We start from the raw sequence: 14,589 nt of genomic DNA, 5'->3' as shown, positions 1-14,589 counted from the left end.
CATGTATCTACCTCCAAGTCCCCTCAACCATCTCAGTAAAAGCAACTGCCTTCACTACCAACATAGTGAGGTCTCTCTTTACTCCCCTATTGTTGTTCTCCCTCTAAAATTAAGGATCACTCATGGTTGGAACCACAAAATCTTTAGATTTGATCAACATCATCCAAGTCCATTTAAACCCAGCCCACAATCATCTAGATTGGGCTTTGTCAGAGTTTCATCATCGCATTCCTCAAACCATGTCATGTTGCTAGTAAGTTCATCTATACATTGTAGATGATGTCGCTATCCCCATTGACTATGGGCAAAACACAATTTGAACTCCTTCAGTTTCAACACACATCTCTCCACATCATCTAGTCCACAAAACCACTTCATCATGCATGAAGGTGCATGGCCGCTCGTGGGTGCGCTTCCTATGATGGGTGGACGGGATGGCCAAGGATGGGCTGCAGACAGCATGGGCATGTTTTTTTCCGCATTGGCGATGTTTGCATTGATGCATCATTGGCGGTAATGCCTAAGAGGCTCCATGGTTGTTTGACGGGAGAGATGGCCATGGCCACATAGTGTTTGCAGTCTATGCCGAAACGTGTTCTTTGAGCTGTCAGCGCCCATATGTGGTTTGCGCCACTGGATCCAGTTGACGGCCACGCGATTGGGGCTAGATTTGGTCTTTGGTGGGCGGGGTTCGCGCACGATATAGTGAACAGTAATTGTGCAAGTACTTCTCGCGATAACATCTTCAATTATAGTTAATATCTTCCATACAGTCAAAGACGCTGAAGTCACCTTGGCACCGACTCGCGGATCGCTTATGTACTCTAGCAGCGCATCCTATGTGTGGATAAATTCTGTGGACTTTGTGCATGTGCCTATTGGCTAATTTGTGACATATTCATCGCAAGGTGACTCAATCATTTAAAGATGGTTTCCAAGTTGTGGAGTTTGTGGCTGATCTTAGTTGACTAAGATTGGGTGATGGTGGTATTGGCTCGAAAAAAATGCAAAAGCAGAAGCACTGAGCGAATTTATTTTGGTGCTACCTATTTGGGTATCGATTCCTTGAGTATGGGGAGAAATCCTTGGGTCTAATCTTAGCTAGTTGTTCTTGGCTATGGTGTTGTTGAAGATATTGTTTGGAGTTGGAAGAGTTGCTCTTTAGGGTAAAAATTGATATTAGGTCTTTTACTGGTTGGACCATGGCAATGATGATGCGCGCGCGCCATTTCTTTGTTAGATGTTGTTTTTAGAGAGCACTTTCCCACCCTCCAGGTGTTTGATGGTGGTTGTGCACCGAGAACGGGGGTCTGATGAGGTTTCCTTTTAGAGATTCGGCCTAGGGGTTAGTACACGCAAAGCTCAAGAGCGTTAAGACTCGTATCAGGAGAGGTTTGGGGTCAAGCAAGTTTTAGATAGGTTCGGGTTGCACGGATGCGTAACATCCAAAGTCTTTTATGTTTTTCTCTTCTTTTTTCCAGGATTCGATCCCCCCTTACATGTTACATGCATGTCTATTTATATCCATGTTCGAGGCTCCAGGAGCCTTGCCCGGCAATCCATTCCCACCGCGTTAGGTGGGAACGCAGCGGCTAGATCGCTACCGCCCTTGCTATAGTTCTTTGGCCCAGGGCCTTAGATCTGACGTCCTAGGATGACTTTTGTTGGTCCATCATGTGGGACTCCTTCCCCGGGAAGTCTTGCTCACCAATCTTCGCCCATCGCTTTAGGTGGGAATACGGCAGCTGAATCGCCACCGCTCATTGTTTGCTTCAGTCTTCTGGCCCCGGGGCATTAGGAGCACCAAAGTTGACGCATCGGGGAAACTTTGTTCGGTCCGCCTTACCGGACTCCTTCCCTAGGAAGGCTTGCACTTCGATGCGCTTGGTGGCAGGGCCTACCCCTGCCACGACCGTGTGGCAGCCGTGTGAATGAGTTTCCTAGGGGAGCCGCTCTAGTCGCTGTTTGATGGGACGGAAGGGACTATCGCCTGCCCGGCCGCAGGCGGTACCATCGTGCCTCCCTGTAATCATGATGTTTTATGGGGAAGGCGCGACTGGCACATGCTTGCCTCGTCTATCACGCCCGTACGCACGACGGTGCCATTTAATGCGCCTCCAGCCGTTTCCTTCTCCTCGAAGCGATCCAGGCTTCGGGGGCTTCTTGGGGAAGGGACCTCGGGTGTCACACCCTGAAATTTTTGGATTTTAGGATGTGATTAAAAAGAATAAATAAACAATAATTTTCTCATAATTTTAAAAATTTTCCAATATTTATTTCTTTACAGGAAATTTAGTATAGGAAAATAATTGTTTGTTTTCAAAAATTAAATAATCTTGTTCTGTGTCCGTGCATTCATGCTGATGCATCTTGGTTTTTCTTGAGTGCAAAAGGTTTTAAAATGCGTTTAGACGATGTTCAGACCCTTCTGAGAATTTTCCAACTTTTTCTGGAATTTATTCTCATTCTTCCTATAGCCAAATCTATTTATTAGAAGGCTCTACAATCTTTTTCATAGGCTCCAAATATTTTATTTAGACTCCTCATATCCCAATCTATCTCCAGGATTTTTCCTGAAATTTTTGGGATTTTTGAAGTATTTTTCATGAATTAAATGAATTATATGAAATTTCTAGATTTTTCTTTCATGAGAAATATATTATTCAAAATAAAAGAGAACCAATCCTATCCATCCGAGCCAAGCCCGTGGGCTCAGGTTGCTCTACCCCACTCCGGCCGCCTCCCGACCCATCCGACCCGTCGAGGCCCATCGGGCGGCGCTCGACCGTGGGCTGGCCATGGCCGCCGCCGCCGCCGTGTCAGCGTGCGCGCCACGCCAAGGCCGCTCCCGCCAGCCTATAAAGGGCGAGCGCCCGATGCCCTGCGCCTCCTGCTAGCACCGCCACCACCACTGCTCGCCGCTAGTCGCGCGCCACCGCCACCCTAGGCCGTTTCGCTGCCGCCTAGCACCGCCGCGCATGTGCGCCGGACTACCGCCTTGTCGCCCACGTCCCGCGTCGGAGCACCGCCAATCGCTGAACCTGAGCCGCCCACCATCCTTCGTCACCAGCCACCAGCCAATTTTCGACCGTCTCCGTGATCCTCCGCCGCCGGTAAGCCCATCTGTGAATTCCCCTCACTCTCCTCTCTCGGTTCCCCTCCTTGCCTTGGTTCCCAGCTCGCCGGAGCACTGGCAAGTCGGCCGACCAGAGCCACCACAGACCAAGGAAGAAGATGGTCCAATGGTTGCAAAAAGGCCCCTGGCCAAATCTATAATTACTGATCCTTTTCTTTGTGTCTTGGCAAATCTACAGATAACCCCCTGAAAACTTTAGGTCCGTGCAACCAAACCCAAGCCATCATATTTTGCAGATCTAACCTAGAGGTTTCACCTATTCACAGTGATTGTTTATGATGTGTCGGGAATCTTCCTTGCTAGCCCTTGTTATCTATGGTTAATCACGATTAGGTCCTTCTAACCTTGTTTAATCCATAGATTACACGTTTTAGCTCCGTTTCTATCCGTTCAAGTTGCGTTGTATTCATAAGAATATAAATTACATGTTAGTGGTGATGTTTTCCATCATTGCAAGTTTTTGAAAATAAATTTAATATTAATTTTATTAATGTATGTGGAACATGTTTTTGTTTAATTTAGTGATGTACGCCACTTTTCATAATAAACATTAATTTGGTTAATATTTACTTCATATGCTTTTATGAATAAAAGCCAATTAGAATTATACCTTGATTTTCATAGTCAAAATTAAATTGAGTAATGTTTATTCAATTTGTTTTATAAATAAAAGCTAGATAGTTTATATCTCGAGTTTTCATAATTAAATGCTAATTTTGCTAATATAAACATAAATGTGTTTTTGAATGATAATTTGATTAGTTCAACATGAATCATAAAGTTATGTGCTTAGATATTCCCACATATGATCTTTTCCAAATTAAATGTTTAAAGTGGTGTAAACTATACATGAACATTTGTAACTAAAATTTGACTAAGCTTTACTTTGTGGTTTCGAAATATAAATATAATGTGAGTTAATTCAAACATAGGATATTCATCCATATTGATTTCTATGTTTAAAATGTATGAAGCACATAGTTCTTTTCTTTTATAAATTCAAATCTTCAATAATGTATCTTCTCAACCAAAGCTTCGTGTTAGTCGGTTCTTGCTATGTTAATCTTCTAATCGTCAGCTATAGTTTAGCAACATTATTTCACCATGTTTCGTGTTTTTATAATAAATATGGTATTAATTTTGATTAATACTTATTTACTCATCTTTTCCAATTAAAAGCTAATTAGGTTTACACAACGGTTTTCTTCAAGCAGGTGTTAATATGATTAACATCAACATAAATGAGTTTCTAATTATAACTTATTTTAGTTCAATGCGACATATAAATTTATCGATTGGATGTTATTACATATAGTTTATTTTTCAAAGTTAAATGTTTAAATGGCATAATTTGTACATGAACATTTATAAATAAAAGTTGACTAGGTTTTACGTCGTCTTTTCAGATACAAATATAATTTGAATTAACTCTAACTTAGGGTATTTTCTAAAAATATCATTTACATGTGTTTTCTAAATAAAAATAAATGCAGCGTATAGCTCTTGTCTTTTCCTTTGCAATCAAAGTTTCCTCGATAGATGTATGTTTTCAACAATAGCATCGTTCTTAGTGTTTCATGCGCCTTCACGATTATAGAATCGAGCCCTATCTTTTAGTACGCTCTTTTAAAACTTTTCTTTGATTGGTGTATAATTCTTAGTTGTATTTGTTTGTTTGCTTTGTATGTTTGTGCCGATGATTGTTTCGAGTAGAAGTATCGTTGTTCGAAAAATTTAAAGATTAAGAGTTTCAAGAGAGTAAGAGCTGAAGAGCAGTAAGAGTAACTTTTCTTTGGAGAAAGGCAAGTGTCCCTAACCACCCTTCTGTCTATGCTTATCTATAATACCATGATAATTTTAATTGAAACATGGAGAACCACCCAGGAAAATAGTGTGACCATAAGTATTATATGGCTCTGGTCTTGGCTAATTAATTAGAAACTCTAGTTTATGGTAGCTTTACCCAAAAGGGGTAAGAGGGAGAGACAGTAGTTGGTGTATAACCCGGCCCTCTGACTGATCTGCTCTATGGTAGCTTTGCAGTTTTAGAGAGATTTATGCATTGCGCTGATCATGAAACCTTATCGAGCTATCCTTACTAGGGAATATTTGTAAAGGCCTCGTAGCGTCCCTATACAGTCACCCCTCGGTAGTGTGATGAGTGACTGATCAGCACAGTATGGTTGGGTCTAAAGTTCTTCTGAACTTTCACGCGACTTGTGGGGCAAGTGTACAACCTCTGCAGAGTGTCTAAAATTGATATATCAGCCGTACTCACGGTCAAGAGCGGCCTGAACCCTCACATGATTAATAAACTTGAAGATGGATTTAAATAGTTATTCTGGTTATTTCTTGTAATCTTGCTGAGTACCAATTATAAGTGTACTCACCCTTGCTTACTGCTGCTCAAAAGAAGAAGGTGTGTGAAGTTTTCTGAAGATGATGCTAAGTTCTAGGCGTACGCAATCCCCAGTCGATTGCTTGTGAAGTTTGGAGCCTCCGTTTCCAGGATTTAGCTGTATATCTCTGATAGACTCGTGAGTCATTATTTATATTCATTTACGTGATACTGTTACTGTTATTCACTGATGATGTCACTATATGTATGAAACTAGATCCTATCATACATATAGGTAGTACTTGGTTTTGTTTTAAAACTGGGTGTGACATGGAGCCTTTGCCTGCATGACGCGTTGAAGCCCTTCCCCAGGGTCTCTGCTTCCCCCCGGGAGGGGGCGCGTCGCAGGCCAGTGGAGAGGCCCACAGGCCTCCCTAGGGGGTCTGGACCGCCTATTTTCCCTAGGCCTCCTGTTGAGGTGATCAAGCTAAGGGAACGTTGAGGCCCGTTCCGCTGGCACCTTCTCTAGGGACCCTCATTCCCTTAGTGCTGACAGTGTTGCTACGGTTCGTGCACGGGACTTCAAGATCAAGTTGTGTGATATAGTTTGTGGAGACATGATATAGATTTTTTATGTGTGTTTTTTATAGGTAGTGCGCATCACGACTATTCATAGGCTAGGACGTGGTCTTAGTATGCTTGTATTGTCTTGATGGACTTATCTAAGATTAAGAAAAGCTTTTGTTATAAAATAAAACTCCACCTCATGTGTGACGCTTATACTTATGTCTTGAATTGTTTTTGAGCCTAAATCATATAAACACCAATGCTTCAGTCTTTTATTGCCCCCACCCCATCTAAATGTTATGAATTGGATCGGTTCAGCTTGATGGAGCTTTGACACTCCACCTCTTTGTTGTGTTATTTAACTGTGTTTCTCGATCCTTTGGCCTGTATATACTGTGCAGCTCCATGGCTAGTCTGATTGTGCACGCAGGTAACTACATTACCTATGGCCTATACTAATTAATCTAAAAATGGCCTATACTAATGTTTCTTCTTATTTCTACCTTCATGCTAATAGACTAATGGTGCTTGAGGCAATGCTGATGCTTGCGTGCTGCTAAAATACTAAGACATCGAGCAGGCTCACTTTTTTAATTCTCCAAGGAATCCACGTTTATTTATTTGACTTTTAGTTACAGGTTCTAACACGATATGAGTACTTCCATATTACTAAACCTTATATTTCTAAATTTTTCTATTCAGTAATTGTATTTGGCTTGGACTTTTTGGATCTTTGGATTAATTTGCACCGTTAGATCATCATAAAATCCAACGGTGGATATTCTTCTCTTTTTTTTGATTAACGTGTGAATTTCTACACTCTCTCGGCGTACGTGATGGTTTCTTTTAACACAATTGTATTAAGATAATAGATAATAAATATGATGTTTTTAATGTTTTGCTAAAAATGTAAAGGTTGAAATTGATATCATAACACACAAGATTTTTAATCCATCTCCCCTGCTCAGGACAGTAAGGGGAAGTAGCGATATTTGGATTCCTTCGTGGGGAATCAACGAGGCAGCTGAGGGTTGTTTTCACCTTTTCCTCACGGTACTACGCTATCTACATAAATCGAAAGACGTTAGTTCGAGATTTTATCCTGACTGATTTGGTACGGTTGTGCGGTAAAGTTTGTGTTGATGCGGTGGAGGCATGATGATATATGATTCTATCCACTAAGATTTCAATATGTGCGTGGCAGTGTGTATTTTATTGTCATCCTTATATAATAAAGAATACACATCTCCATGCGAGAGGTTGAACACCATTTGTGGTTGTTGTTAACAGCCTCGTGGCCAAAACGAGTTTGCTAGCCACATCGCAACAGCCACGGAGATCTCGTTAGGAAGCTAGGCAGGCATCCATTGTGATTCACCGGTGTGGATGCAATCTAATCTAACAGTCGTGCAACAGAGGCATCAAGATATGGTGGCTAAGTTTTCTAATACCAGAGATCACCTATTGTACTGTCGTCAATCCTTTGTCGTCATCTGAGCTCGATCTTTCATCCATTTTATTACGATCATACGGTGGTTGGGAAGCAGATTCTACCGGCCGCCTTCTGATCGATCCCCCGCAAGCGTATCTTGGCGAATCCAGCCCCCGTGGTTTAAATTCCTCGGCCGGCGCTAACAAACTCCCCACGCGAACAGTGATGCGGTTTTAACAACAGCAATCATGGACCCAATCCAGAACGGGGCTGTCTACACGGTACTCGAGAATCCTTCCTATATCTGAATTTTTTTTACCGTCGGATCTGAAATCAACCATCGTGATCGCTCCATCCTCCACCTTATTTTCTCCCACCAGCCTCCCTCTACCTTATCTCTTTCTTACCGAGCCACCGTCGCCATCCGCCTCCACCCCACCGCCGCACCGGCGAGTCCCACCCTCCCTCCACTGCCCCTCCCTCCCTCCCTCCTCCCTCTACCATTCGTTCTCATCGTCGGAGGTCACTTGAGCCGCCCCCGCCTCCTCCGCCACCCTACTTGTCTCCGGCGGCTCTCGTTGCCGGTGCTTGCCCCACCACCTCCACCACCCAACCAGGAGTCCGGCGCAGCTCGGCTCCGGCGGCGCCTCGCCACCTCCGCTCACCCGCCGTCTCGACTGCCACCACCGCTGGCCGACAAGCCACCCGGAGCTCCTTCTACATCCGAAGGTCACAGGTAACCCCCACCCCCTAAACCCAACCCCGAACCCTAACTCACCGGAGCTCAAGAAGAAGGTGCCGTCTAAGCTCAGGAAGGTGTTGTGGCATGGAATGATTGGGCAGCAAAATTTGAGTGTGGGGAGGAGTAGAAATGCTCGAGTGTAATATAGCTTTCCCCGTCCAGAGTACACTGTCACCGCAACGTCATGGCCGCCTCGTCAGTCGTTGCGTCCTTGCATGGGTGAAATGAAGCAGATTCAGGGCTCCCTTTTACCAGCGGTGCCTTTCACTGAGACGGATGCCATTTCGGTCTCCCGGCCGTCGGCAGCGCTGCTGGTCGTCTCCAGCTCCAGGATTTGGATCTTAATTCACCGTCATCAGTCGGCGGCAGGCTAGACCGGCCGGCCATCAGCACATCACTTTCTTTGAACCTTAGTACTGGCTGATTAATCCTACGAATTGAATGACCTGCCAAAAGCTAGCTCATGTCACGCGTGCCTACGTGGCGGCGCCCGAAGCAAACAGCTCCGGCGGCCGCGGTTTCATACCTTCCGTCGTCGTAGAGCTCACGCCCGGGACGGTGCGACGCAATCAATGTCGCTCATCCTGGGATATAACCAACACGTGTGCGTATGATTGATCTGTGGCAAGGTGCATGAACATCCCAAGAACTCCCGACGCACGCACGAGCGCGACCGACGAGACAGACATGCGGACAAGATGGCGGCAGGAGCAGCGGTAGCATACCGTCATCTACAGGTGGCAGGACGCGCGTGGAAGCACGTATGCCACCGGTGGTAGTGTATCTGATCCATCCTCTGGCGTGGCGAGTTCACGCGGGATGACGCGCGATCCCTGCTTAAGTTCGTGGAAGATTCAGTGATCCAATCCTCTCGCCGAGCTCAGGACAGGCTCCCGCGGTGCTGGGCTGGATTCAGGCTTGCACGAGTAGAGACGATATGGTCCGGGACAGAGAACGCGTGCTGCTAGCTAAGCTGGGGGCTACGCGCACCTGCGATGGCGACGGCCTACTCGATCAAAAGCGACCGAAAGCGACCCGGTTAAGCACAGACCAGAACTAAACTACAACTCCAGACTTGCACTCAACATTAGTACTTTACAGTTATAGGGTGACGGTGGATATTCAATTCTTTCTTCACACAGTTCCCCCGTTCTGTAGTAGACTGATAACTGTACCCATCAAAACCCTGCAATGTGCCGAGGCGTAGTTATCCTGAATGAAGTTTTAAGTAGGCGCACATATTCTAGTCTCCAAATAAAAGAGAGCGATTTTTTCCTAGGAAATAATTGCATTTGAGGGTACTGAAACCTTCCCTTCTAATCCGAATGGGAGTCTGTTAGGACATTGCAATTCTAACTGCAGTTGTATATTTGGTATCAGTGGCAGTAATAAAATTCTTTAGAAATTGGTCACTCTGGAGCTTAGACCTTAAATGCTGCTGCATCTTACAATTTTTGACATTTTAATTTGTCAAACTGACTCAAATCTTCTGTCTGAAAACTGGGAGAATGCCCCTGCATATGAAAACTAGTAGTACAGCCAAAGTAGCTTAGTTTCTGCTGACGGCATAATCTAACCGGGAGAGAGGAAGGAATAATCCCTGGTCTGGAGAACAGCCGGCAGGCCATCGCTGTACATGTCTTGCGCTAAACAACACGGACCAAGCCAGCCAATCATAAACAGCAGCCAAAACCACGCTGAAAAAGAACATAAACACAACAGCCTATTTCCTGTGGCGTGTATCACTCTCTTCAGAACAGAACAGCCCAATACAGGCTTCTCGGTGGATTCTTTCCGTCCAAAAGAAAAACACTTGCAGCGATTCCGTGGCAACAATTCCTCCTCCAAGCAAGTTTCTTTTTTATGTTCCTGGCTTCCTGTCTCTGGGTCTGGGACTTTATATAAAGCGAAGCAACTCCTGCTATAACAAGCACACAGCTCTCGGTTCTGCAACCAGATCTTGCACTAGCTTCCCTTGCCTCTCTACAGTCTGCAGCCTGCACGGCCATTGGCAATTTGGCATCAAGAGCCACCAGACCTTTCTCTTTTCTAGCTACCTCGGCGGCCATGGAGGCACTGGTCTGTGTGGCACTATGGGCTGTGACCTTGGCCATGGTGATGACTTTCATCATGTGGGCATACAGGTGGAGCCATCCGAAAGCCAACGGCCGGCTGCCTCCGGGCTCCCTCGGCCTCCCCCTTCTCGGGGAGACCTTGCAGTTCTTCGCGCCGAACCCTACCTGTGACGTCTCCCCATTCGTGAAGGAGAGACTGGGCAGGTACCCAAGCAACCAATCTTCACATGTTGTCAACACAAAGCAGCTAATAAGAAGATTGATACCATTTAATGTCTGAATTATTTGGTTGTGTAGGTACGGAAACATCTTCAAGACGAGCATCGTCGGGCGGTCGGTGGTGGTGTCCGCGGACCCGGACCTCAATTACTTCGTGTTCCAGCAGGAGGGGAAGCTGTTCGAGAGCTGGTACCCGGACACCTTCACTGAGATCTTCGGTCGCGACAATGTCGGCTCCCTGCACGGCTTCATGTACAAGTACCTCAAGACCCTCGTGCTCCGGCTCTACGGACAGGAGAACCTCAGGGCCGTGCTCCTCGCCGAGACCGACCGCGCCTGCCATGCCAGTCTCTCGTCATGGGCGAGACGCCCCAGCGTCGAGCTCAAGGACGCCATTTCCACCGTAAGAAGATATAACACCGTGTCTCTTTTAGCACGACCATCAACTTAGATTGCGTACTCTTGACGCACGATGAAATTAATTTCCTGCAGATGATATTCGATCTCACCGCGAAGAAGCTGATCAGCTACGAGCCGTCGAAGTCGTCCGAGAATCTGAGGAAGAACTTCGTGGCCTTCATTCGCGGGCTCATCTCCTTCCCGGTGGACATTCCCGGCACAGCCTACCATGAGTGCATGCAGGTAATATGCTCGCAGAACCGCACATGCATGCGGATGCAAGTTGAGCAACGTAGGGAGCAAGACAGCACACATGCATGTCAAGTCAAACAAACGACCGTTCACTCACATGCACGCGGTCAAATGATTCTGGAGGAATCTGTTCCGCTAAGCTTCTTACCACAGCGCTACACTGCTTTAACTGATCCTAAGTAAATTTCATGCATTTAGGGGAGGAAGAACGCCATGAAGGTGCTCAAGAAGATGATGAGGGAGCGTATAGCGGACAAGGGTAGGCAGAGCGAGGACTTCTTCGACGTCCTGATCGAGGAGCTGAGGAGGGAGAAGCCCGTCATGACGGAGGCCATCGCGCTCGACCTCATGTTCGTGCTCCTCTTCGCCAGCTTCGAGACGACGGCACTGGCACTCACGCTGGGCGTCAAGCTCCTGGCCGAGAACCCCAGGGTGCTTCAGGCACTAACGGTTAGTACTGGACATTGAAAAACTCCATCCGCGATTGTTTACTAAACTCGACGTACGTGGTGTGTGCCTGATGAAGCAGGCAACAAGGCCTGGCTTGTGCCGGAAACAATTGACCAGAGATGATTCTGTGTTGTGTGGCCAGGAGGAGCATGAGGCGATTGTCAGCAACAGGAAGGACAGGGATGCCGAACTCACGTGGGCCGATTACAAGTCCATGACCTTCACATCTCAGGTGAGCCTAACCGGGTCTAGCTAGCTAAGATACCGCACGGATTGCTGAGGCAACTTGAACCGTTAAGAAAGCTTGCTCGACATATCTTACAGCCACGGTAACCAAATGGCGATATAACAACTTTGACAGAAAAATGCGATTGTGCAAGTGCATGGTCAGTGCTTCGTGCCTGTGAAACCAAATGCATGGTCTGCGAGGAAGAAGATATATACTAATTAGCTTAATAAGTAGCTAATAACAACTGTGAAAAAGATAATCATGTGCATTTGAAATTTTGAATCACTAAAAGGAACAAACAGAACCAAAATAGATTTGAGTATACAAAATGCAATTCTTAATTTAACTGACAGCCGGTTCTTTTGATGCTCATGAAGGTTATACTAGAGATAGTACGATTGGCAAACATTGTGCCAGGGATCTTTCGGAAGGCCTTGCAAGACATTGAGTTCAAAGGTACATATATTTATGAAGAATAATAAAAACCATGATATTTTTTAATAGAGAATACTTTTTTAGTTTTGGGATACTTAGAAAACATATTTTAGATATTTGTACATCCGGTGGATGCAGGCTACACCATTCCGGCAGGCTGGGGAGTGATGGTGTGTCCTCCCGCTGTGCACTTAAGCCCTGAAATCTATGATGATCCATTGGCGTTTAATCCTTGGAGGTGGCAGGTTTGTGCCCTTTTTTCTTTGTGCAAAATTGAAATAAAATATATCCATATATCTCCTATGATACTGAAAATTAGGGTTCCAAGAAGAGTAGAATATCGAATTAAATAGCCTCTATATATAAAAAAATAGTTTCAGATCACTTTAGGATTTTTTTTACAGTACCACCCATGCCCATCGAACCTTGATGATCCTACCTGAAGTCAAAAGGCTGCTGTCCACATTAAGGTGTATCATCATTTTAGCAAACTAACTAGCTACTAATATAAATGAGGATCCAAATAGTGGAGATTGCAATCAATGATATATATGTGCTTGAACTCTCTGGACCTTTTTCCATGTTGTAGCTTGCTTGGAAGGATATAAGAAGATCCCAGAAAGAGTATAAACACATGCATGGTATAGCCGAAAGTCCTAAACTCACTAGCATGCATAATTGGCAACCAACTGCACCAATCACCTTGGAGGAGTGAAGGCAGTATTAGAATATTTTGCAACAGATTGCATGTGATTCTGACCACCAAGCCCTAGCATGTCTGGGTTTTAGGGTTTTTGCCCGACAGTTCCTCAATGCGGCAGCAGGTGAACCATGTGCTATATATCACATACTCCCAGTGAAAAGCAGAAAAAGAAATGTCAAGGGGGACATAACACAGGAGTAAATAATCTTATCTTGCCTATCTAGCAAGGGGATGAACCTGGAACTGCAGTAATAAGCTCAGTTCTCTGTTTGTAGATTGCTACGTGATACGTCTACATTGGGATGGTCAAGTCAGCTTATGGGACAGCATATAGTCAAATGTTACTTAATATACGTTGTTCCATTAAAAAGAGACACGTAGCTATAAAGAAAGGAGGCAACCTTATTAGAGCGATAACAATAGAGACATTGTTCGCATCAAGCAAATAAAATGTAGCAACTTGGAATAAGATATTCTCATATAGGTAGAAGCCTCCATGCATGCATTCGTAACTCGTAAGACAAATGCATGAAAATAGTGTTCAGTTTTTTACTCACCAATTTATCTGAAGTCTGGACAATTGTTGTGGGTATAACTTGTGCAGGACAAGGCGGAAATCACCGGCGGAACGAAGCATTTCATGGCCTTCGGTGGGGGTCTCCGGTTCTGCGTGGGCACCGATCTCAGCAAGGTCTTGATGGCAACCTTCATCCACTGCCTGGTTACAAAATACAGGTATCAGTACGTGAATACGCATAACATTGTTTTAGATGCTTTCTGAAAAAAGTGGAATTTATATTTAAAGATAAATCTGATCATTGCAGTTGGAGGACCATAAAAGGAGGGAACATAGTCCGTACCCCGGGCCTCAGTTTCCCTGATGGATTTCATGTTCAGCTCTTCCCTAAGAGCTGACGCCGCCTTCTGTCCCGAATGCAGCCGTGTTCTTTGATCGACATGGTTGCTTGCAGCCAACATATACAGCAAATAAGTGGAAAAAAAAGATAGCATATTTAGGTGACGAAGCAGTATTATACATACATGAGCTCATTGTAGGGACCTCCTTGTTAGTGTAGTATAGTTTTGAGACCAAAGTATATATTTAGGCCTCTGATCCAAACAAGAGGTAGGTGTTTGTACTTTGGGTCCTCCCGTACGTCTGTTTCCCGTGTGGTGAGTGGTCTATGCGGTCTAACCATATGGTGTGTGTTATCTAGTGTTCATCTGTCATTGACAAGCGCTAACTTAGCGCTTGCCTATGTAGTCACCATGATGTTTTGGCATGGATGCACATTGCAGTGTTTCAAAAGTTATGATATACATCAGTTGCTCGGTTTTGTCTAAGTTTGAGCCAAAAATTTGTTACTATGGTACTACCTATATATATGCATAGAGATCGATATCTTGCAATCCAATCAATACATCACAATCACAAAAGAGAATTACCGTTGAGAAAAAAAACTAAGTCACTTTACAAATATGCAAACCATTAGTTAATCTAATATAAGATTTCAAGGGTTTCGGTCTCATTAGAGCAGGGAGACAGTTTCAATTTGAAGCATGAATCAAAATATTTTCTAGTCCCTTTTCGAACTGATGAAAATGAAATCCC

The 14,589-nt window shown here is 44.8% G+C and overlaps 1 protein-coding gene across 1 annotated transcript; it reads left to right on the top strand.

Moving 5' to 3' along the window:
* Positions 1-10,173: 10,173 nt before the first annotated feature.
* On the top strand, positions 10,174-14,303 carry LOC101785014 (cytochrome P450 87A3). Its single transcript, XM_004953372.4, has 9 exons — positions 10,174-10,494; positions 10,588-10,912; positions 11,002-11,151; positions 11,359-11,610; positions 11,753-11,842; positions 12,217-12,295; positions 12,413-12,519; positions 13,582-13,712; positions 13,802-14,303. Exons 1-9 carry the CDS (start codon positions 10,283-10,285, stop codon positions 13,890-13,892), a joined length of 1,437 nt encoding a protein of 478 aa, XP_004953429.3. The 5' UTR covers positions 10,174-10,282; the 3' UTR covers positions 13,893-14,303.
* The last annotated feature ends 286 nt before the right edge of the window (positions 14,304-14,589 follow it).

Source organism: Setaria italica, chromosome I (assembly GCF_000263155.2).
Source record: "Setaria italica strain Yugu1 chromosome I, Setaria_italica_v2.0, whole genome shotgun sequence".
NCBI classification, from domain to species: domain Eukaryota; kingdom Viridiplantae; phylum Streptophyta; class Magnoliopsida; order Poales; family Poaceae; genus Setaria; species Setaria italica.
Note: the sequence above shows the minus strand (reverse complement) of the source record. Positions and strands in the feature narration are given on the sequence as shown.

What these genes read in the sequence shown, in the direction of transcription:
- LOC101785014 (XM_004953372.4), top strand. Translation starts at nt 10,283, where the DNA reads ATGGAGGCACTGGTCTGTGTGGCACTATGGGCTGTGACCTTGGCCATG. An exon ending in GCAAGACATTGAGTTCAAAG is followed by an intron (nt 12,296 to 12,412) that starts GTACATATATTT and finishes CGGTGGATGCAG; the next exon opens with GCTACACCATTCCGGCAGGC. An exon ending in TTAATCCTTGGAGGTGGCAG is followed by an intron (nt 12,520 to 13,581) that starts GTTTGTGCCCTT and finishes TAACTTGTGCAG; the next exon opens with GACAAGGCGGAAATCACCGG.